At 36.8% G+C, this 25,470-nt stretch overlaps 1 protein-coding gene and 1 long non-coding RNA gene across 2 annotated transcripts; both read left to right on the top strand.

Annotated features, from left to right (window-relative positions):
* Positions 1–587: 587 nt before the first annotated feature.
* On the top strand, positions 588–24,811 carry cd4-2.2 (CD4-2 molecule, tandem duplicate 2). Its single transcript, XM_073847493.1, is given in 16 exon segments — positions 588–696; positions 1,806–1,852; positions 2,001–2,159; positions 2,248–2,379; positions 2,382–2,487; positions 2,489–2,595; positions 2,695–2,939; positions 3,106–3,235; positions 20,472–20,630; positions 20,714–20,845; positions 20,941–21,168; positions 21,272–21,516; positions 21,694–21,796; positions 21,976–22,151; positions 22,226–22,293; positions 24,424–24,811. Coding segments are annotated over 15 exon segments (2,130 nt in total). The 5' UTR covers positions 588–696; positions 1,806–1,818; the 3' UTR covers positions 24,530–24,811.
* On the top strand, positions 14,151–15,238 carry LOC141342200 (uncharacterized). Its single transcript, XR_012356677.1, has 3 exons — positions 14,151–14,510; positions 14,791–14,876; positions 15,147–15,238. It is a non-coding gene; the product is annotated as an uncharacterized lncRNA (long non-coding RNA).
* Positions 24,812–25,470: the final 659 nt, after the last annotated feature.

Below are 25,470 nucleotides of genomic sequence, written 5' to 3'. Positions count from 1 at the left end.
ATTGCTTATGGGTATATTCTGCCAAATGCAGTGTCATCAGTAATAAACATTTTATGTTCATCACAGAAAATAACCGATGTGACTCCACCTTTGCTGTCAATACTAAGAGTGGAAAGACTATTGATGAACGTAAAAGCATGAAACTCTTCTAAGTGTATAAATAACACGAATGACATTTGGTAATTTATCTGGTTAACAGTTGAAAGTTAAAGCGCCAGTGATGCTACTTCTGATAAACTTTGGTAAGTAAATTAGTTTAGGCATCAAAGTCCTGTTACTGGATGTGTATTTATAAACGTTGTCTGCGCTGAAAAGCCAATACTTGTTTTTATCTGCAAATGCTATATAGCCTTATTGGTAAAAATGCTGACGTCGAATAATTAGTTTTATTAATTCCTTTCTATATTATATTATTGTGACCCTGTTTATAGGCTCAATTGTCGAATTTAAACTTATTTCAAGGATTTCACGTGAGAAGTGCATGTGAGAGTCGTTTTCTGTTCCTACATTGGTTGTTTCTCTGTCCAAGCAAATATCTTTTTGGCTTTCTTCCGCTGTCATGTTAAATTTCAGTTCCTTGTGCAGGGTCAGGTTTTCATATGGACTAGTTTCTCGCTCACACTGCTTGTTACTAGTTGGACTAAAGGCACAGAACTTCACTTGAGCTTTGTCAACAAAACAAAACACCATTCTAACGTGAGTATGAAAAGAAGAGCGTTTATATAACAATACCTAACTTGCATAAGCAAATAGTATGTTACATAAAACAGGGAAACCAACATAAAGAGAAGTACTAGAATTATTGTTTTTTGCTAAGTTTAACCGTGTTTGCCAACCAAAAGATGTTTTGTCTTGTATTCATTTATAAATCTATGGACTGACTTGGAATTTTTTTTTTTTTTTTTGCAAATTAAAAATGGCTAATTTAAAGAATTGAAAGAAAACGACAAATACACGTTTAACCTGTAATAACAATAATCTGAAATATTCATAAATATGTTTATTTTCACCACAAAAACTAAGGGAATCTTACATATATTAATACAATAAATACAATAAAGATATTCATTGTTTCTAGTATGTGTGTCCTACAGTCTGGAGGCATTAATTATCTTGCAGGTAATAGCTTGTTTAGTTTAAAACTACAGTAAATGTCTTATTTATCTCAGATTATTAGAATTTAATGTTAATAGTTTGAAATTATTAATATTATTTTCTAGACCAAACATGTAGTGGAGGAAAAAATTTAAACGAAACAAAATTACTTAAAACTGTTTGTGGTTCATAGTCACATATGTGACCCTGGACCACAAAACCAGTCTTAAGTCGCTGGGGTATATTTGTAGCAATACCCAAAAATACATTGTATGGGTCAAAATTATTGATTTTTCTTTTATGCCAAAAATCATTAGGAAATTAAGTAAAGATCATGTTCCATGAAGATTTTTTGTAAAATTCCTACTGTAAACATATCAAAATGTAATTTTTGATTAGTAATATGCATTGTTAAGAACTTAATTTGGACAACTTTAAAGGTGATTTTCTCAGGATTTTGATTTTTTTGCATCCTCAGATTCCAGATTTTCAAATAGATGTATCTCGGCCAAATATTGTCCTATCCTAACAAACCATATATAAATAGAAAGCTTATTTATTGAACTTTCATATGATGTATACATCTCAGTTTTGTAAAATTGAACCTTATGACTGGTTTTGTGGTCCAGGGTCACATATGCTTTTCCCTGTTTGCTCTTTTTCTTTGTAAAAGAACGAGCCTTTCTTTCTTTCTTTCTTTCTTTTTTTAGAAAAAGGAACAGAATGGCAAATTGCAAGATCCTCTTTTTTTTCCTTGGTAAGCATAAATAAATTCATAAAGTGCATTATTATTCTGAGCTGTACTATACATTTTATTTTAAACAGTCTGTAATTACTTTGTCTGTACAGCTTTCTGTGTCTTGCTTTGTTTAACCCTCCTTACTCTCCATTCTTCTCTCCATCAGCACTGTGTATATGGTGTGGGAAATGTGATGTGATATATAAGCAAGTCGGGGATGAGGTTTCCATGAAGTGTGGAGTAGGTTCAGACGGTTATATAGAATGGAAATTGAATGGCTTTCTCATCTTAACTATTGATGGCAGACGTGGGACTAGACGGAAGGGTATCATTTTTTTTTCCTTTTGATACAAAAATGATTTGAATATGAATTTTTATGAGTAGTCACACTGTAATTCATTTTATTTTTTAAGGTGTTTCACATATTGCATCAAAAGTACATACAACAGGAGATACTTTGAAGGTTCCCAGACTGGAGACAAGAGATGCTGGAGTCTATTCCTGCACGCAGTCAGGAAAACAATACACTCTGCATATTGTGTCAGGTGAGAGATGACAACAGTGGTTGTCATTTTCATGTATGTATTTATTACAGGAGACACAAATACTAAAGTACTGTGGATGAGACCCCCTTATAATGAAGTACATATGGAAAAAAAATCAAGTAATTCACCTAAAGTCTGTGACTTCAAAAGAGGCAGGCCAGTGGACGTGTCAAGTCAGAGATGACTTACATCTCAGTGTAACATTGACTGTTGTTGGTTGGTGTCTCTCAGTAGTTGTTAATTAGTATAAAAGTGTTTCATTACTGTAATACTTCACATTTCATGCTGTCAGTGACATGTGTGGGTCTCCAACAGGTCCCCAAACCAAAGATGTTAATGTTTCTAAAGGGGACGACATAGAGCTGCCCTGTTCTCTTCCTCAGAATGTATCTCAGCGTGTTGTGGGTGGGAAATGGAGGGCTGACCACCTTCCCACAGTCTCTTTCCCAACCCTGATGAACACAGCAAGCGAAGGCTTACACTGGAATGGTGAAGATTCATCAAAAGTCAACTTTACTACTGGACAACTCAGCACTAACTTTGCTGTCATGTTGAAAAATGTAAACACTTTACAGTTTTTAATAATCTAAAGAATGCTTCTGTATAAAGAACTATTTGTGCTTCTGTAAAGGTTCCATGGATGTTAAAGGCTCTTGATAGGATCATCTGGGCCAACAAAGAACCATTTTTATATGTTGACAGAAATGTCCCCTCATATTCTCTCAGGTGCAGAACAGCGATGAAGGGACGTTTGTGTGTACAGTGGAGTTTGAAGGTGGAGTGAGTCTAAGTGTTGAGACGACTTTGAGGGTTGTGGCCAAACCTTCAGGTAAAACAAAACTACACCTCACACCTTGTAGGGATGCACACTTTATAATAGAAGCATATCAGTTAGCTTATTGGCCAATGTTGGAGATCGGTCATTACTAAATATATATCATATACATGCTCATTTCCCCTATTTTTACATTTAAATTGTTACACCACATGAAGAAGGTGTGAAGCTCTCTCTCCATCTCTCTTTATCAATATTCATATGCAGCTTATGTACAGCACTTTTTTTTTTAAATTTAGATCTGCGCCTGTGTGTATAAAAGTTCTCAGAAATGCTCTCAAGAATAGTCTTATAGCTGAAGTGTTATGAACTAAGAACTGCAATGATGTCAACCCAAAATGGCGGCCCTCAACCTTTAAATTGCCTAATAGTGAGTTTGCAAAGGGGAAGTCACATTACAATTATATTAATATTTAAATTTATTTAAAGAGCAGGTCATATGGTATTAAAGTTTCCTAATATTGTGCTGGAGTCCCCTACAACAGGTTTAAATGCATCTAAGGTCAGATTGTAATTTTATTTCCAAGCAGTTCTGAACAAACCCCTTTCTTCTATAAGCCTACTCTTGTCTGATTGGTCAGTTGGCCAAGTCTGTGTGATTTGGTACAGAGAGGAGTACTTCAGCAAGTTAGCGAGTGCTACCATTGACAAAGCATGCACCTTTAGATACAAACTACAAACTAAAATATAGTGCTCCAATCTGTTATTAAATAATAGCAAAAAACATTTTGTGTAACACTTATGCAAGCAAATCATGCCCACAACAAAAGCTGCTAAACTGTTAGCACTTTATAAAACAATAACAGTGGATGTGTTAGCTGAGTGCTAACGTTGTTAACTGATAAAACAATACAGTTTTTAAACCTAAATATGTCTACATTCTTTATTATTAAACGAAGTAATTAGATAAACAACAGTCTACATTGTTTAACACATTCTTAAGAAATAGTGGATTCAGAGCGAATTATCAGAACTATTTCAGTAAGACAGTAATACTGTTTTTTATTAGCACAAAAAACATTATATTTTGAGCACTCAATTTAAAATGTACACATAACGTATCAATCGTACTTACAGGTTGTGGTTTGGAGATGCTTGTTGGTCCAAATAAAGAAGGTACAGACTTATCTTTCATTGGCAAGCATTTAGCAAATCTGTCTGTCTTTCTTTGAAAGACAATATCTTTATTTATCATGCACGGACTTTTTGCATTGAAGGATAGCTACATAACAAAATGCAAAAAACATTTTTCGAAAACCCATATTACCTGCTCTTCAAAAAAAAAAAAATTGTTTGCATTATGTGCAAAAACACAGTTTTAATTGTGAGTTTCAACACATTAATTAAATGGACAAATGTGATGCTATTTAATTAATTAGGCTGATGAATCACAGCATTGTAAATTGCTCTCATATAAAGAAAAGACTAGGAAGTTGCAGACTATAAAAATAGATTTGAAAAGAAAACCAAACTGGTCCAAAGAAGAAAATCTTCTAGTGCAGTCAGTCTTTAAATGGAAAGAGGTGATAAGAGGAATATTCAGTTTCTCTGACAAGATGTTCAACAGAGAATGGAGAGAAGAGGTGGTACAATGTTTTGGCAACAACAATCAAAGGAAATTGAAGCATGACAATAAAGCACATTTTATTTTAGGCTTATTAAACCCTTCTTTTTATATTAAATGACTGTTTCCATGTGGTCAGCAGCTGATTTCTTGTTGAATAGGTGGAGGCACTCCATGTAAACCTCAGCCCGAGATCGCTAAGATAGTAGAGGAGATACTGGGATTAGCCAGTCTTTCCATTTGTGGCACTGCAGAAGCTCCTGCACTGCTTAAATTAAAGGAGTTAAAGAGATGGTAAGAAGAAAATGATATATTTAATGTGTTAGCCTTTTTTATAACTTGACATTAGTTACTTTATTCTATGGACATGCAAAAAAATACACATCGGATTCACTAAACATGTTTGCACTCTTAATTATTTTCTGCATGTGAATGTAGTATGGATGATGCTGGAGCCAGTCCATCTGATGCATCTTCTCCTGTATCAACTCAGGACATCTCCCCATATCCTCCAGTTGAGCCCTCTCCCTCACAAGACCCAGGGTTTGCACAGAGTACAGCCCCTGAGGATGACATTGAGTCTCTTGAAAGAAAAAAGCTCAATTTGCAAATAAAGTTGCTGGAAATTCAAAATGAATATTACTCACTAAAACTGAAAAAAGTCAAAGAATAGTCAATGACTGTATGTTTTTTGCAAATAATTTGATGACACATTTGTGCATTGTTACTTATTCTACAAGTTTTGCATGCCCAAAATGTAAGTTAGCAAAGCAGTCCCTTATTAAGACTCTCTCTGTAACTCTTTGTAGTGTTTACTCAGTGGTAGTGAAGAATGCATTCACTGAACTTAATTGGAAATCAATCGTTTTGTCTTGGAAGACTTGGGATAATAATACTTTTTAAATAAATTGTGACTATAGTTGTATCTGCCTGTATATCCTATGTTTTATATTGACAAATGTTTAGGTTTAGGCAGGGGTTGGGTTATGTGCTCATAAATGTGTAAATAGTGTAATGTAAAAATAATTGTTTTGACTCTTTACATTGAAAAAAAAAACCACACTCCAACATATATGCAATAATGGCAAAATTATTACCCAATATGTAATTTAATCATGACAATAAAATTCTCAATACCTTTCGTGTCAGCATACTGACACCAAAGGTTTCTTATTTAAACCAGTGGAGGACCCTGCACAAAAATTACGCTAAAGTGGGACCCTGTGTGTCAAAAAGTGACGCCAAGGGGTCCTGACCAAGCGTCAATATGGGAGTTTTTTAATCGTAAATAAATGTGAGTATCCTAAAATTAACTTTTTTTTAAAAAACTAAAATTTATTGCCACAATATTTAATCATGCATTAATTTAAATGTTTGCCTGTAATAACCCACACAGCTTGGTAAATGAGGTTTGAGTACATGGGACCTGTTGCTGCTGTTATGATTGGCAAATGTCACTGCATATGGGTTAGTCATGGCCGGCAGGGATAGTAGGTGGAGGGGGAATGTACAGCGCTCTTTTCCACCTTCAGTACCATGACTGAGGTGAGACCCTGGTTGCTCCAGTTGTTTCGGTCCACATAACATTTGCTTGCTTCCGCTCTCATACCTAATTTCAGTTTTTTGTGCAGGTTCAGGTTTTCATATTTGCTGGTTTGTTTTTAGTTAGACTAAAGGCGCAGAACTTAAAACATAAAACAGCATCCAAACATGAGTATTAAAAGCAGAGTTCAACTATTAAATATAATATCTAACTTGTAAAAGCGAATGGTTTCTTAAAAAACAGCAAAAACGTCTCCTTGAGGGAACGAGACGCTGCACCGGAAACCCTATGGGAACGCCTTCAGCGTATCGCTCTGAAACACGTGTGTAAACAGTCCAATGGAGAAACGAGACGTAATCGACAGTCGCCACATCCACCACAACATTCAATCTGAATCCATGATGCTTATTTCACATGCTGTTGTGCAAATTGAATAGTCAACAGGTGGAAATTATAGGCAATTATCAAGACACCCCCAATAAAGGAGTGGTTCTGCAGGTGGTGACCACAGACCACTTCTCAGTTCTTATGCTTTCTGCCTGATGTTTTGGTTACTTTTGAATGCTAGTGGTTCTTTCACTCTAGTGGTAGCATGAGTGACAACACAAATGGCTCAGGTAGTGCAGCTCATCCAGAATGGCACATCAATGCGAGCTGTGGCAAGAAGGTTTGCTGTGTCTGTCAGCATAGTGTCCAGAGCATAGAGGCGCTACCAGGAGACAGGCCAGTACATCAGGAGATGTGGAGGAGGCCATAGGAGGCAACAACCCAGCAGCAGGACCGCTACCTCCGCCTTTGTGCAAGGAGGAACAGGAGGAGCACTGCCAGAGCCCTGCAAAATGACCTTCAGCAGGCCACACATGTGCATGTGTCTGCTCTAACGGTCAGAAACAGACTCAGTGAGGGTGGTATGAGGGCCTGACGTCCACAGGTGGGGGTTGTGTTTACAGCCCAACACCGTGCAGGACATTTGGCATTTGCCAGAGAACACCAACATTGGCAAAATTGCCACTGGTGCCCTGTGCTCTTCACAGATGAAAGCAGGTTCACACTGAGCACGTGACAGAGTCTGGAGACACCGTAGAATGTTCTGCTGCCTGCAATATCCTCCCGCATGACCAGTTTGGCAATGGGTCAGTAATGGTGTGGGGTGGCATTTCTTTGGAGGGCCGCACCGCCCTCCATGTGCTCGCCAGAGGTAGCCTGACTGCCATTAGGTACCGAGATGAGATCCTCAGACCCCTTGTGAGACCATATGCTGGTGCGGTTGGCCCTGGGTTCCTCCTAATGCAAGACAATGCTAGACCTCATGTGGCTGGAGTGTGTCAGCAGTTCCTGCAAGACGAAGGCATTGATGCTATGGACTGGCCCGCCCGTTCCCCAGACCTGAATCCAATTGAGCACATCTGGGACATCATGTCTCGCTCCATCCACCAATGCCACGTTGCACAACAGACTGTCCAGGAGTGGGTGGATGCTTTAGTCCAGGGGCCTCATTTATAAAATCTTTCTTACGCACTGATTTGATCTTAGAGTGTTCGTACGATCAAATCCACGTCAAAGTACAGATTTATAAAAACCGTCTTTGACGTGGAAAAGTACTTATCTCCACGTCAGATTCCAGCTTGGCGTACGACCGTTTCCTTGTGGTAATGCCTGGTATTGCAGATAGTTCAGCCTCACTATAATTTGATTTCTTGCACTCCTTTTTACTTGCCATTGTCACAGAGTTTTTGCTTTAGGAATGAGCTCATTTTATATGTTAATTAATTAAGCAGGGGCGTTTCGACGGCGGAACATTCAGCTGCACACAATTCCACGATCATTTGTGATTTATAACTGAATGACTGGCGTACGCATGGATTTCGTGGTACGTTCGTTTTCTCTGAATCGCTCTTACGATCAAATCAGAAAAGTTCTTAGATAAAATCAAGGATGGTTTCTACGCAAGTCTTTATAAATGAGGCCCCTGGTCTGGGAGGAGATCCCTCAGGAGACCATCCTCCACCTCATCAGGAGCATGCCCAGGCATTGTAGGGAGACAGGCACGTGGAGGCCACACACTGAGCCTCATTTTGACTTGTTTTAAGGACATACATCAAAGTTGGATCAGCCTGTAGTGTGTTTTTCCACTTCAATTTTGAGTGTGACTCCAAATCCAGACCTCCATGGGTTAAATTATATTTTCATTGATAATTTTTGTGTGATTTTGTTGTCAGCACATTCAACTATGTAAAGAACAAAGTATTTAATAAGAATATTTCATTCATTCAGATCTAGGATGTGTTATTTTAGTGTTCCCTTTATTTTTTTGAGCAGTGTATTTTCGTTATATTTAATGCTTTTTGAATATGATCATATAAATAAATAATCTGTAATAATAAGAGCATTTTTGAAATAATGCTTGTTTTTTAGGTGTGTGTACAGTATGGAGGCATTATATGATTTGCTGGTAATAGTTTGTTTAGCTTAAAAATAATAAATGTCTTATCTCATTATTTGAATCTAATGTTAATCAGTTAAAACTATGAATATTATTTTGTAGATCAAACATTTACTGGGGAAAAAAATGAGAACGAAACAAAACTATTGAACTGAGTTGTGTTTGTGGCTCATAGCCACATGTTTTTTCCTGTTTGCCCTTTTTTCTTTGCAAAAGCATGAACCTCTTTTTATGAACATAAATATATAAAGATTTTCTCACTGAAAAGAAATGTCAATTTAACTCTGTTTTTTTAATTTATTATAAAAATAAACTTTTCATTTCATTTAACATTTTTTTTAGGAAAAAAGGAGAATAGAATGACAACTTGCAAAATCCTCCTTTTTTCTCCTTTTTGGAGAGCATAAATAAATTTATGAAGTGCATTGTATTATTCTAAGATGTACAATATATTTTATTATAAACAGTCTAGAATTTCTTTGTAAACACATAGGAGACACAAATACTGAAGTGGCTGAGACCTAATGGTCAAAAATATAATATGAAGAAACAAGTAATTCACTTAAAGCGTGTGACTTCAAAAGAGGCCAGTGGGCATCTGTTGTTGGTTGGTGTCCTCAGTAGTATGTTCTTTTTTTTTATTACTGTAATACTTCACATTTCATGCTGTCAGTGACATTTGTCTGGGTCTCCAACAGGTCTCCAGACCAAAGGTTTTAATGTTTCTATAGAGGGTGACATAGAGCTGCCCTGTTCTCTTCCTCAGAGTGTATCTCAGTGTGTTGTGGGTTGGAACTGGAAGGCTAACCACCTTCCCACAGTCTCCTTCCCAACCCTGATGAACACAGAAGACAAAGGCCTACACTGTTATGGCTAGAAATCATCAAAAGTCAACCATTTTTATATGTTGACAGAAATGTCCCCTCATATTCTCTTAGGTGCAGAGCAGCGATGCAGGGACATTTATGTGTACATTGGAGTTTGAGGGTGGATCGAGTGTTGAGACGACTTTGATGGTTGTACCCAGCCCTTCAGGTAAAACAAAACTACACTGCACAACTTCTGTTCAGTACAATATCAGTCTTGTATGGATGCACACTTTATATCAGAACCGTATCAGTTAGCTTATTGGCCAATGTTAGATCAGTCAGTATTGAATATACAATATTAATACTGGACATGTAATTGTGCATGCTCATTTCCCTTCCTTTTACATTTAGAATATGTTACACCACATCAAGAAGGACCAAAAGTGAGTGAAATTCTCTCTCCATCCTTCTTTATTCATATGCAATTTTGCAAAGTATTGGTCTGGAGGCAGTCACAAATCCAAATCCCACAATATCCAAACAAACTGTTTTTGGAGCTTAAGTGGTTTGTTTATTATGAGGACAATGTTTTAAAGACCTATATGTCAAAAAGATCAAGGCAAATTTGATTTCTCATGTCATTTAATTTTCTTCTCATGTGTCTCTCTTTGCTTTTTTTTCAGGTTTATAATCCTCAATGACTAGAAAGCTTTTGCCTCCGAGAAACCACCTAAGGACCTGGGCTATCGAGATATGATAATAACGAAAGGAAAAAAAGACGTAGGATATGCAGATTTAACGGTTCTTCCTTGAAACGCCCATGTTATACAATGCCTTACCACACAACCACTAGTCTCCTTTGTGCCTCCCCCTGATTGGATAGTGGCTATTGTGTCATTATTGCTTCTAGAGCTAATGTGAAATGCAGTGTCAGCAATAATAAACATTTTACAGAAAGTAATCTGTATGAATGCATGTTTACTGGCAATAATTAGAGTATAGAGACTGTACATGTAAAAATATGAAAATATACTGTTACTGTAAATCTAAGTGTGTAAACAACACTAGTAATGACATTTGGTAATTCATCTGGTTAACAATGAAAAGTTAAAATGATGTTCTCAGAATTGCAAATTTACATCTCACAATTCAAACTTATTTCTCACAATTGTGAGTTCACATTAGTGCAACAGACCACTCACTGGTTGGATTTGTCACTCTGTTTCAGTCTGACCACTCTGAACAAATTTAGAAGATTTTTGATGTGGTTCAAAATCCAAATTTGATTCTTTGACTGACTCCGCTTGAATATCTTCTAATCGTTTTACCAATACGAGTGCAAATAAAAATGCTCTAGGTTCAGATGCCAGATTAAGCCTTTGGCTTGGGATAGGAGGTCATTAGGTCCCCAATAGAACCAGGAACCAGGGCGGAGCTGATGGTAGCCAACCAGGGATCCAGAGCCCAACCAGAATGACAGCCCACAGCGGACTTGATGGAGGGAGGGTGAAGGGACCATGGCGATTATGGACAGAGATGGAGCCATTGGCAGAGGGGACCAGGCAGTAGATGGAGAGCTCGACTCAGAACCACTCATATATATATAGGTCTGGCGGTATAGGTCAGGGGATTTCAAACCTGTCCTCAAGGCTCTTTCTTCCCTGCACATTTTGCATGTCTCCCTTATTCAACACCCAATTCAGGTTTTGCAGTCTCTACTAATGAGCTGATGATTTAGTAGGTATGATGATTTAGTCAGGTATGTTAGATGAGGGAGACATGCAAAATGTGTAGGGCAGGGGGGTTTGAAAACCCCTCATATCGGAGAGTGTGGCGGAGCCGTTGTGACGAGTGATGCAGCCAGGGAGCCTGAAGACTGCGGTAACAACATGGAGACTGAGGACAGCGGTGGAGCCTGAGGGAATGAGGTTTGCAGTCAAGCCATAGGGGTGGAGGGATTAAGAGCAGCTGATGGCCTGGAAGTCCATGGAGAAGTTGGAGCGACAACTGACCAGGGTGGAACTGGTGGGAAAGGGAACCCGGACCAAGCAGAAGGATGATGGTTCCGGGTGAAGCCGAGGGAGGGAGGAGTCAAGGCAAAGCTGGTGGGTTGACTGGCAGAGGTGGAGTGAATGGCCCAGAAGCCGAAGCCAGAACTATAGGAACCTCTAGCCTGGATAGAGCTGGTGACTGGAGGACCCAAGGCAGATCTGCACACTTGAGTGGGGTAACTGGAGATGTCGAGGGACTGAAGGGGGCCAGCAGAGACAGGGCTGAAGAACTGGCTGGATTGTTAAGAGGAGGCGGGATAGGGAGGCCGGCTGGATGTTCTACAGACTCCGGATTCGCTGAGCTGGGCAGAACCAGTGATGGCGAAGACAAACAATTTTGAGCTGAGCATAATCAGTGACGATGAAGGCACTTAGTACTGAGCAGGATCAATGGCAGCAGAGCAAAAAGGAGACTTCCTCCACTTAATATTCCAAAACACTCTATTCCAGCTCACCCTCAGCGGTGGAAATGTGGGTAAGGTCCTTCTCCATAACTTTGTACTCAGCGAAGCATCCCATGACAATACTCCTTTTGGGGCTCAGGCAATGAGACGATGACCGGCTCTGTCCACTCAGGGTCTAGCTCTCTCATCACCGCAGGCGAGAGCTCCTTGTGTAGATGATGGCAGGCTGGGCACTGGAATCGGTGGCATGATAATGGATGTTAGGTGGGGCTAAACGCTTGTGCTGTTGTCCTTCTCTTCAGCTTGTTCCATCTCAAAGGAGGACAAAGATTATGTACTCTGCAAAACTTTAATAGAAATTTTCTCTGGCCATCAGGAAACCGACACCAAAAGTCATCCATGAGGGTGACATTATTGCACACCACTTGGTGGCTGATGGTAACTCCTCCACATAGCCCTCCAAGCAACGGCCACCTTGGAAAATCAAGTCCCGGGCAGCTATGAGGTACCACATTAATGGTACCAATCCTTTCTCGTCTTCTGATCTTGGAGTCTGGTATTCTGTCACGCTTTAGGTCAGACAATAAGGAGCCAAAATAACAGAAGTCTTTATTAAATCTAACAAATACAGGTAGATCCTAAAGCAGGCAAAACAGTGTGGCTTGCACAAACAATACCAAACAAATGAAGAGTGCACAAGGAGGAACTTAAAAACACAGTGATGAAGAACTAATAACGGACAGCTGTGATGAATCAGTTAGTGGCCATGGAAACATATTAATGGCAGAAAACTAAGACAAAAGAAAAAAGGAGACTGACGATGAACAAACTGAAAGTCTGTGAAACTGAAACCAAAAGAGACAATTGTAAACGGGACAATTGTATGTGTAAGACAGCATATTAAAGGGAACCCTGGGTATTAAGACTTGCATAGTTTAATATAACGTTATTTAACATTTTCATACATATTTTGGACTAAGGGGGGACATGATGACCACAGCTACAGAAAGATCTTACAAATGGCGATGGATATAACCCCCCCCCCCCCCCCAGCTAAAACTAGCTTAAGCAGGTTTTAACTGGTTATTTCAGCTGGTCTCCCAAAAGTCAAAACCCCTCTAAAACCAGCTTGAGGACCAGCAAAGACCAGGCTCGATAAAGCTGGATTTGTCAGTTTATGACAGCCATAGTCTGATAGATTACCCCCTAGGTTCAATATGAAACACTGATTAAAACAAAATAGTGATCATAATCATGCTGAGGCTGTGTAGTTTAATATGTGCAGATGGTTCGCATGACTTGACGCAAAACCAGATCTCATTTTCCCCAATGGAAAGCATATTTACAATGTCTGAATCGTTTCCTATCACCTAAATTGTGCACTACATGCCATTCACCATAGAGAAAACACTAACACTGTGAAGAAGTGACCGATCTCAGCCGCAGCTTCAACGTCTATTTATAGTGTAGGGGGTGGGACACTATGGATTCTAGAGAGCATTTGATTGGACAGAACGTTTAATGAGAAGCTGAAGTGCAGCGTGATGTCGTCAAAATCATTGATTCATATTGGCGGAAGTGAGAGACTGTAAGTTTTAAATGCTCATATCTTGTAAACGTGAATGTTGTTGTTGTTGTTGTTTTGGAGCACACTAGCTTATAGATAATCTTAAGGCTAACATACACTGTAACCGATTTTTGTAATTTGAACAGTATTTTACTGTAATATCTACAGTAAGATACTGTAAAATGTATATACAGTATTTTACTGTAAACTGCAAAGGATTGTGGGAAAATATATGATCACTACTGTAATTATCCACTACTGTAAATCCGTTTACAGTAAACTACTGTAAATTTACAGTAGTGAACTTGCCCGCGAAAAATTGACCAATGGCAATGGCGATTTTTTTTCTCTCCTGCTGAGAGGAAGTGGCGGTAAAAAGGACAAAAGGAGAAATGTTGCACCAATAACTTGACAAAAAGGTTAGTATATTATTTCTGTTTTATGAAAAACTGAACAATTTTAAGATGTTTCACTTGTTAACAGGAAACTAACAATATTCATCGTGTTTTGCATGTCGGTAGCCTTTTTTTCTGACTGACGGCCGGGGCGCCGCCATAACGGTGAAAACATGGACTGGTGAGTAACTTAAGGTGACATATATTAGTCGAAATAAAACTTTAGTGAAACCGAGAAACGCGTTTGTATATTGTGCTGCCCTTTAATGCAAGTTAACTCGTCTGACGAGCCCTTAACGTTACTCAAGCTTAACGGCGAACTGAGGTGAAATACTGAGGTAACGTAAAGTGCGTTAAGCAACACCGCTTTTTCTGTGGAGATTTTAAATAGTATTTTCAAGCCCTTCTTTTGCTTGTTATTTTCAAGTTTCTGGTCTGGATGTCGTCTGTAACGTCGGAGGTGTATTTTGGATCTTCTTCTTGTGAATGACTGCCATAGTATCGACGATAACATGAACTGGTAAGCTAATAATGTCCATAAGCCGAAGTTGACAAACTCAACGTTAACGTTAGTCACAGAGCGGCATAATATCGTTTCAACGCTGCTTCTTTATAGCTGGCAAGGTAATTCTCTTCAAATGATGTTTAAGTAAGAAATGTGTGTGTCAATGTCGTATGTAACTTTATAGACGGTCCCTAAATTCAGTGACAGACGTGACATAAACAGCGCGCTAACATGAAACACTGAGGTAAAGCTGAAACACCTCGGTTAAGTGCTTCTTTTGTGTTTTATTTTCAAGTTTGTGGTCTCGTGGTCATGTCGTCTGCATCAGAGGTGTATTGGAGCCTTTTCTGGTGATTGCCGTCGTCGCAGTGCAAACAACAGGTAACGTTAAGCTTTTGCTTTCGTCAACTTAACTAATGTTAACGTTACTAAATTAGCCACAGGCTGCTGTTCTCCACTAACTCACAGAACGGGTTAACATTTTAAAGAGAGTAACGGGCTAGCAATATATTAATATAGCAAGTTTTGCTAATAAATATTATAAATGTTTATTTTATTAAAAATGTAAATTGTATTACTGTACAGTAGTTGTCTTTTCTGATCATAAACTATAGTAACACTAAAAGGGTGTTGTGACACTGTCTGTTACAGGAGATTTCTCCAAGCACTAACTGGATGCTGACCATCAAGGGCAGAATCATCACACAGCCAGCTGTCCATTTTACAGACATGCAGAATAAGGTAACCTAAAACATATTTTGTTTTACATTGCATTTACATTCATGCATTTTTCAGATGCTTTTATCCTAAGCAAGTTATATTGTATTTAAAGTAGGGATGCACCGATACGAATCGGCCGATCATGCTTGCGCGTTTTGTCAGTAAAGCCGGTTCTGTAATCAGCGGTAAATGCCATCTGGTGCGTGATTTAACGTTGAGCCGTATATACTACACACAGCCATTGTTCACTGACGAGCTGCGCAAATCAATGTTCATTATCAGTGTGAATGTGCGCAGCTCGTCAGTGAACAACGGCTGTGTGTAGTATATATACGGCTTAACGTGAAATCACGCACCTGATGGCATTTACCGCTGATTACAGAACCGGCTTTACTGACAAAACGCGCAAATGATCGGCCGATGAGGATCGGTGCATCCCTAATTTAAAGTACACATTTGTAAGGTATTTATTTCCTGGGAATGTTTTTATTACCATCAAGATTGAGTTTGCATGCGCATTAAAATTATTTCTATTAAACCAGCATTTAAACAGCAAAATGCAGCTGCTTCAGGTATCTTTAACTTACTGTAACCTTTAAATTCATAATAGCAATCTTACTGTCTGTCAATTTAGATTATTGTTACTGTAAAACAACAAATATAGATTTTTAATCATAGTAGGCCTATTATATGCACAGACTTTCTAGGAAACACACACCTGTTTAGAATGTTTATATGAACAGATTGGTTAGCATTTAGCATGGTCCGTGGCAGACTTTACTAAGTGTCAGGGCAACAAAATTCAATAAACAAGAATGTAATATTAAGTGATTTAAAGGAGAACTCCGGTGTGATTTTGACCTAAAGTGTATTGAATCATGATACCGACTGTAAACGTACCTTGCATATCTCATCTCGTCTTGTCCACTGCAGTCCGAAATCTGGGGTCAGTTATCCGATGCTCACAACAGGTTGTCAATGAGAGTCAATAGGGCATCGAAGAAGCCATGTAAATAAATCACTGTTTTACGCCATTTACGAGGCACAAAGTAGCTCCACACTTCATTGGTAGACTTCCAAGGGCCCTGACATTTAAAACGAGACATTGAGAACTCAGAAAAAGCACCGGTAGTTTATTTACAAGTAGATTTATACAGACAGTAACTGCAAGAAGTTTAGCGGCCGCCGCCATCTTAAATTTAGTCACGATAAGTCGAGTGTCGAGCACGAAGGAAACTACAACCTGATAAGTTGATAACCTGATAAATTCCTTGGTGCTCGACACTCGACTTATCGTGACTAAATTTAAGATGGCGTAAAACAGTGATTTATTTACATGGCTTCTTCGATGCCCTGTTGACTCTCATTGACAACCTGTTGTGAGCATCGGATAACTGACCCCAGATTTCGGACTGCAGTGGACAAGACGAGATGAGATATGCAAGGTACGTTCACACTCGGTATCATGATTCAATACACTGTAGGTCAAAATCACACCGGAGTTCTCCTTTAAATCAAGAAGAAAATATTGTCTTTTTGCTCCATTTAGTAAAAACGGTTCTTAACAAAGCCATGTTGTGCATCTCTGCACACAGCAGTGTTTCATTACTGAATGAATTTACCTTTTTTAAACACCTAGAATCAGTGACTTACTGACCCATTCATAAAATTCTTTATAAAAAAATTCAAGAAAAAGTTTCTTCAGTTTTTTTTCTTACTACTGCGTTCGTATGTAGTATATAATTTTTTTTTTAAATGCATACAGCACCAAGTTTGACAGTTGAGGCAAACTTGTTCTTTAAACACTGTTTTTCTTGTGCTTGCAGGTTTGTTCAGACAGTCAACCTTTGTGGCAGCAAATGCATTGACAGTCACAGATCAGATGGACTTCTGGAAAGAGGGTGCAAACAACAAGCATCAGCCTGAATCCCATTCTGCCGTTTCTCATCAGAGAGCTTGTCAACTTTGACTCAAAACTACTAAAATTTAACACAACACAAACACATTTTTACTGTATGATTTTATTTTATTTACACTACCAGACAAAGCTTTTGAACAGTAAGATTTTAAATGTTTTTAAAGAAGGTCTCTTCTGCTCACTAAGCCTGCATTCATTTGGTCCAAAGTACAGCAAAAACAATACACTTTTGAACCATTTTTATTATTTAAAATAACTGTTTTCTTTTTGAATATATTTTTAAATGTAATTTATTGCTGTGATCAAACCTTAATTTTTAGCATCATTACTGCAGTCACATGATCCTTCAGAAATCATTCTAATAATTTGATTTTCTGCTCAAAAACTATTATTATGATGTTGCTGAAATTATTATAATGCTAAAAACAGTGGAGTACATTTTTTTTCAGGTTTCTTTGATGAATAGAAAGTTCAGATAAACAGCATTTATCTGAAACAGAAATAGTTTGTAACATTATGAATGTCTTTATTATCACTTTTGATCAATTTAAATCATCCTTGCTAAATAATATCTTTCTATTCATCAAAGAATCCTGAAAAATCTAAAAATTAAATTTATCAGCATACTAGAATGATTTCTGAAGGATCATGTGATACTGAAGACGAGTAATGATGCTGAAAATTCAGCTTTGATCAAAGGAATAAATTAAATTTGGATCAAATTAATGCAGGCTTGGTAAGCAGAAGAGAATTCTTTAAAAAAAATCTTAGTGTTCAAAAACTTATGACTGGTAGTGTACTTACTTATTTTTGCTTTTCAGTATGTGTATGTTTGCCATGATACAAAGTCTCTGTACTTAAAAAGAAAATGTTCAACAATTAAAAAGAATATTATCAGAACTAATGCTTATGAGTTATTGTGATTTTTATGGGGTTGGGTGGTAAAAATCTTGAATTACAGTGCTGTAGGTTAATTGGATTGTTTTTACAGGTAAAAATGTTTAAAATAAATGAAAATAAACTCTATAGTACTGATACTGTAATTGAAAATACAGTAAAAATACTGTAATTGAAGATACAGTAAAAACACTGTAAATGAAATTACAGTAAAAATAATGTAAATGAAATTACAGTAAAAATACTGTAAATGAAATTACAGTAAAAATACTGTAAATGAAATTACAGTAAAGACCTTTTAGTACTGTAAATGCACTTACAGTATTAATACTGTAAACATTTTTACAGTAACTTACTGGCATCCAGCTGCCAGTAAGTTACTGTAAAATTTACAGCAAACTTTTTACAGTGTACTCATACTAAAAGATAAAAAACTTTAATTTTGATTTCATGGGGACTTTAATAAAACACAATATAATAGGTAGCACATTTGATTCATTGTTATTTTAAAATGTTTGTTATTGTTGGGTCTATGATGCCTTTGTCCATATTAGGGATTTCCTAAAGCGTCATGAGTTCTATTACTTCTGCAACGCATATGTTTTTCCTATAGGGCATAAATAGAAAAAAATGATACTTCTCTCTAAAGAAATTTGTGAACTAGCTATATTTGCTTAAGAATGTTTTGAGTTTGAACATTCTTTAATGTTTAAATATTAATGTATTTTATTTTGCACGCACACACACACACACACACACACACACACACACACACACACACACACGAACAAGTGTGTTTCACATTTTATGTTGTTTTAAATGTGCCCTTGGCCTCGAAAGTTAAGTAACCCTGTTCTAAATATTACAAATGCACTCATACAAACATATATAACTGGGTGAGAAAATGGACGTGTGGCAGGAGAGCGTGAGAACAGTGTCAATTGTCTGTGTCTCACGCTGAATGTGTGATAAAAGTTGACAGCCCTGTGTACTAGAGAATATATGTAAAACTGAAAAAAAAGGTCGGTTTAGTTGTAAAAGTACTGACCTCGATTCATTTTTAATTATTTATATGCTTAATACGTTATTGTGACCCTATTGTGAATCTAGCCGTCATTTCAAGGATTTCCCACTTGAGAAGTGCATGTGAGAGGCGTTTTCTGCACTGCTCTGGTTGTTGCTCTCCATACAACATTTTTTTTTGCTTTCTTCCGCTCTCTTACCTCATTTCAGTTACTTGTGCAGGTTCTTTTCGTATCGACTGGTTTCTCGCACACACTGGCTTTTGCCAGTTGGACTAAAGCTATAGAACGTTTCTTAAACTTTGTCAGGAGAATATAAAACAGCATCCAAGCGTGAGTATGAAAATCAGAGCGGACACATATGAAATATAATATTTAACTTGTGTGTAATGGTTATATAAAACAGGGAAAAGTAACATGAGAAGAGTATCAGAATTTTTGCTGCTTGAGGTCTATTGATAAATTAGTCTTCGATCTCTGATCGGGATATGTGCAGACACCGTGTAACAAAATATGTTTTAACACTCAATCTGGAGGAATGCGCATTTTGTAATGTTTTATATTTTCGTTGAGTTAATTTTAATAATTTTTTAAATATATAACCATATATGTGTATGGACTCGCTCAAATAATAGGCCTATACTTTTTTTTATTTTAAAGCTGAAAATGTAAACACTTAAACGAAAAATTTGCAATTTTAAGTATTTATAAAAAATTTCTAACAATAATAGCAGCTTCACATAGAAATGCTCATTTGGACCACAAGCATTCAGAGGAACCTGTGTAAATTAATTTACGTGAGAGATACATTAAGGCTTTGATAAAGAGAAAAAAAAAAGCATCTAATCCATTGTTTTAAAAAGCAATCTACAATTTTGAGGCATTTCATATTTGCTGATAATATCTTGTTAAGCTAAAAAGTATTGTAAGTGTCATAGGCATTTATCTTATATTATACAAATTTAATTTAATTTAAGTTAATAGCTGAGATTACGAATATAGACCAAAGGCCAAACATTTACTAGCAAGAAAAATGAGAATGAGGGAGTACAAAACTAAATTACTGAAGGGAGTAGCGTTTGTGGCTTGTATGTTTTTTCCTGTTTGCTCTTTTTTCTTTGCAAAAGCATGAGCCTCTTTTTATGAACAAAAATGTATTCTCCGTATAGCTCTGGGTTTTTGTTTTAAAAAAGAAACTCATTTTCTTTTCATTGACTATATATTTCAGGAAAATAAGAACAGAATGGCAACTTGCAAGATTCTCTTTTTTCTCCTCCTTGGTGAGCATAAATAAATTCATAAAGTGCATTATTATTCTAAGCTGTACTATACATTTTATTTCAAACAGTCTGTAATTACTTTGTCTGTACAGCTTTCTTTGTCTTGCTCTGTTTAACCCTCCATTCTTCTCTCCATCAGCACTGTGTATATGGTGTGGGAAATGTGATGTGTTATATAAGCAAGTCGGGGATGACGTTTCCATGAAGTGTGGAGTAGGTTCAGACAGTAATATAGAATGGAAATTAAATGACATTCTCATCTTAACTATTGATGGCAGACGTGGGACTAGACGGAAGGGTATCATTTTTTTTCTCCTTTTGATACAAAAATTATTTGATTGTGAATTTTTAGTCACACTGTAATTGATTTTATTTATAAAGGTACTTCCCATATTGCGTCAAAAGCAAGTGCAAACGGAGACACTTTGAAGGTTCCCAGACTGGAGACAAGAGATGCTGGAGTCTATTCCTGCACGCAGTCAGGAAAACAATACACTCTGCATGTTGTGTCAGGTGAGAGACAGCAGTGCTTGTCATATTTATGTATGTACTTAATTTATTTTTTAGAATTATTGTATTTTTCATATTTACTCCCTTTTCTCTCTCAGTCTTTGCTACACCAGGCCCAGTGCTGGTGCAGTCTAGTGATGCAAAGCTGCACTGTGACATTGCAGGAGACACAAATACTAAAGTACGGTGGAAGAGACCTAATGGTCAAGAATATAATGAAAAAAATCAAGTAATTCAGCTGAAGTCTGTGACTTCAAAAGAAGCAGGCCAATGGACGTGTCAAGTCAACGATGCCTTGAAGCTCAGTGTAACATTGACTGTTGTTGGTTGGTGTCCCTCAGTAGTTGTTATTTAGTATGAAAGTGTTTTTTATTTCTATAATACTTAACATTTCATGCTGTCAGTGACATTTGTGTGGGTCTCCAACAGGTCTCCAGACCACACCTGTTAATGTTTCTAAAGGGGACGACATAGAGCTGCCCTGTTCTCTTCCTCAGAGTGTATCTCAGCGTGTTGTGGGTGGGAAATGGAAGGCTGACCACCTCACCGGAGTCTCCTTCCCAACCCTGATGAACACAGAAGGCAAAGGCTTACACTGGAATGGCGAGGATTTATCAAAAGTCAACTTTACTACTAAGCAACTCAGCACTAACTTTGATGTCACGTTGAAAAATGTGAATACTTTATATTGTTTTTAACAATCCAAAGAACCCCTTTTTTGCATAAAAAAACTATTTGTGCAATTGAAAAGGTTGGATGTTAAAGGTTCGTTATGGAATCATCCATGCCAAAAAAAAAAAAAAAAAAAAAAATGGATATGTTGACAGAAATTTCCCCTCATATTCTCTCAGGTGCAGAGCAGCGATGAAGGGACATTTGTGTGTACAGTGAAGTTTGAAGGTGGAGCGAGTCTAAGTGCTGAGACGACTTTGAGGGTTGTGGCCAAACCTTCAGGTAAAATAAAACTACACTACATTTTGGTACACTGGTTTTGGTAGTTGTCAGAATTTTAATATCACTGCATCCCTAGAAGCATGAACCTCATTCCACAATAGAAATGATTCCCTTTTATGTGCACTAAGCAAACTCCCAGATAAACGGTTCAGTCTCTGATTGTAATGATTACTGAACAGGTGGACAGGGGTCCACTAAATGGAAAGGGAAAACAACTGCAGCTATGAAAACCTTGACCAAGGAAGTGTATGGTGTACAGCTGTGGATCTGGATTGCTGTAGGAGTCAGTTCTGTGGTTCTGATTGGACTTATCATCGTGGTTGTTCTCGTCAGTAAAAGGATCAAACGGAAGAAGGTGAGAGAAGAAAAGGTAGAAAGCAAGCAAGCATGAAAGGAAGTGGCTCATTTAATGTTGCGTTTTTTACCTAGCAAAGAGTGAGAGCGCTGAGATCCATGCGGCAGCCTCTGACAGCTAAAGACTACTGCAAGTGCAGCAGGTACTTCCTCCACTTACATTCCTCTGTGTAATATAGTGATTTTAATGTTTTTTTTAAAGAAGTCTCTTCTGCTTACCAAGAGTACTGCAAAAACAGTAAGATATTTTTACTATTTAAAATAACCATTCTCCATATTAATATATTTTAAAATGCAATTTATTCCTGTGATTTCAAAGCTGACTTTTTAGCATTATTACTCCAGTCACATGATCCTTCAGAAATTATTCAAATATTCTGATTTGCTGCTCAAAAACATTTATTATTATTATCATGTTGGAAACTGCTGAGTAGAATTTTTTAGGTTTCTTCAAGAACAGCATTTATCTAAACTAGAAATGTTTCATAACCTTATAAATGTTTTTATCATTATCATACTTTTGATTAATGTAAAGAATCCCTACTAAATAAAAGTATTCATTTCTATAATTTCTTTCCAAAAAAAAGTTACTGACTTCAAGCTTTTGAATAGTATAGTGCTATAGCATAGTACAAAAGCTTTGTATTTCAGATCAATTCTGATCTTTGAATCTTTTTTTTCATCATAGAATCCTGAAAAAATGTACTGTTTTAAATATTGATAATAATAGTAAACAATGTTTCTTTTGAAGAATTTTTGAAGGATCTGACGTAATGGTGCTGTAAATTTATCTTTGATCACAGGAATAAATTACATTTAAAATATATATTTAAATAGAAAGCAGTTATTTTAAATCATACAAATATTTCACAATATTACTGCTTTTGCTGTATTTTAGATCAATTAAATATAGACTTGGTGAGCAGAAAAGACCTCTTTAAAAACATCAAAAATCTTACTGTTTAAAAACTTTTTACTGCTAGTGTGGTTCAAGCAAAAATGAAAATGTTAACCCAAAAGAAGATACATAATGTTGTAACTGTATTATATATTATATGTTAAAGGGGTCCTATTATGCTTTTTCACTTTTTGAATTTTAGTCAGTTTGGGCATAAACAAGATCTACAAAGTTACAAATCTCAAAGTCCACTCCAAAGGGAGATATTTCATTTTTTAAAAATCCCTTTTCAAGAACTACAATGAACGGCTCGTTTGGACTACACTTTTAATGCGCGTGTTTTTTAAAAATGCATAAACTTGCACTAGACTAGGCTAGGCTAATCAGTGATGATGTTTATAATGTTAATGTTCATTGCCTGTTTTCTGTATCTGCTTTCTGAATAACTAAACAAATGTAAGCATTATATTTAATAACTTACAATGTTTTTATTCAATTATTGTCATGTTAAATACAAATGAAGTCATATTAAAAACATTTGGCTGCTTTTAGCCTTATGCTGGACCTGGTTTTGGGCAATAAATCTAAGTATGTAAGTAATTAAATAAATTAGCATCATAATATCGGTGATCTGGCAGGTTGGCAATAAGACCCAACACCATTGTAGTGTCCACTATACCTTAATATATCCTTAACTATAAGGTAGCAGGCTCTAAGCTGTTCGCCAATCACAACGCACTGGGACAGCTAACCAATCACAACACATTTGGTTTTTCAGAAGGCGGGCCTTCATCTAACCCTGAACTAATCAAGCTATTTGTGCCAGGCTGGGGAGAAAGGTATTGTAATAATGTAAATTATGTGAAAAATAATGCGTTTTTTGAACCACCAAGCATGAGAGCATGTTCTAGTGCACCCCCCAAAACAAAATTAAGACATAATAGGACCCCTTTAAAACTAATTTGACATTATTTTTCAGTATTTGGTTGGTGTTGGATATTTACATTTCTGTGGTTGTTTCCTATTTTTACCTTTTCATACGGTACATTAGAATGATGCCTATTGGAACATTTGATGAGATCTTATTTTATCAAATGTTTTCTGCCATTTATCAGTATTGGACAAAATATAAATGCATCTCTATAGTTTACACAATACTGTATATCTACTGGTAATGTCAAAATGGATAAACATAGGGATGTTATATTTACAAAATCCATTTTTCTTCTAGGGAACAACATTTGTCTGTTTCCTAATTGGTAATAAATTTATAGTTCACAAAATTAAAAATAAATATATAAATCATAAGATCATAAATGCGCTATAGTAACTGCTACAGTGTTACCAAAGTATTACAGCATTTTTCTTTTTTTAGAGCTGAGAAAGAAATGGAGTTTGAACGGCAAGTGAGGCCACTTCCAGTGCCCAGACAACAGCGCAACCAGCGTACACGTACAGCAGGCACAAACGATACCAACTGAGAGGAGCAGAGTCTAAGACCACTTAGAAAAAAACATGCTGGGCCTGTGCTTTTAAACGTGCTTCTTGCTTAATGATGCCAAATAAGGCATGTACTTTTCAAGGTTTGTAGAACCTGGCGACAAATATGTGATGGTTACTGTACCTTTAAAACAAATCCTGTATATCTGGCAGAGTATGTAATATAAATGTTTTCATAACCGTACTTTTTGAATGACAAGAATGTTGAATGTTTTATTTTTTTTTGTTTAATAAAATTTTTATATTCTTTTAACATGCTTTTACATGTGTGGCTGTTGTGCGTGTGTATTTCCCCACATTTTATTGAGCAGAAACTGGTGCAGCTGGAATTGTTTTAGTTCACAGGTGTCCATACATGTACAGCTGTTTGCAGACATCAAAACAGAAAAAAATCTTATGAAGAACTTTAATCTTTGACTATAAAAGTGTGTATCTGTGTTTTGATATACACTCTCAAAAAAGGTACTATGGTACTATGCTGTCACTGCAGTAGTACGGTAAGGTACAAAAATTGAAAGGTACATCTTTCTATCTTATTTACCTGTAAGTGGTACATATTACTACCTTAAATGTATATATTCATACTTCAAAAGTACATATTAGTGCCTAAAGTGTACATACAGTGTATTAAGGGGAGACACTGCAGGCAAAAACCTGTCAGGTTTGAGATTTTGGGCTTTTTGGTGTTTCATAAAGTGTTTTTTCAGACTAGTGGAAAGAAAACACCCAAAAGACACTGTTAAGTGCTTCTTTTATAGCACTTGATCTATTTATGTGAACAGGTTCCAATTACAACACACATTTTTAAAGGCCGTTTTCTCAAAATGAGTTTTTTCTCCTACACTGTGCCACAAATCTCCACTTCAGTAACACTTACACACACCACTTAACATTTTTATTCCTGTCTATATTCTGAAGGTTT

This window comes from Garra rufa, chromosome 9 (genome assembly GCF_049309525.1).
Source record: "Garra rufa chromosome 9, GarRuf1.0, whole genome shotgun sequence".
Taxonomy (NCBI): Eukaryota; Metazoa; Chordata; class Actinopteri; order Cypriniformes; family Cyprinidae; genus Garra; species Garra rufa.
Note: the sequence above shows the minus strand (reverse complement) of the source record. Positions and strands in the feature narration are given on the sequence as shown.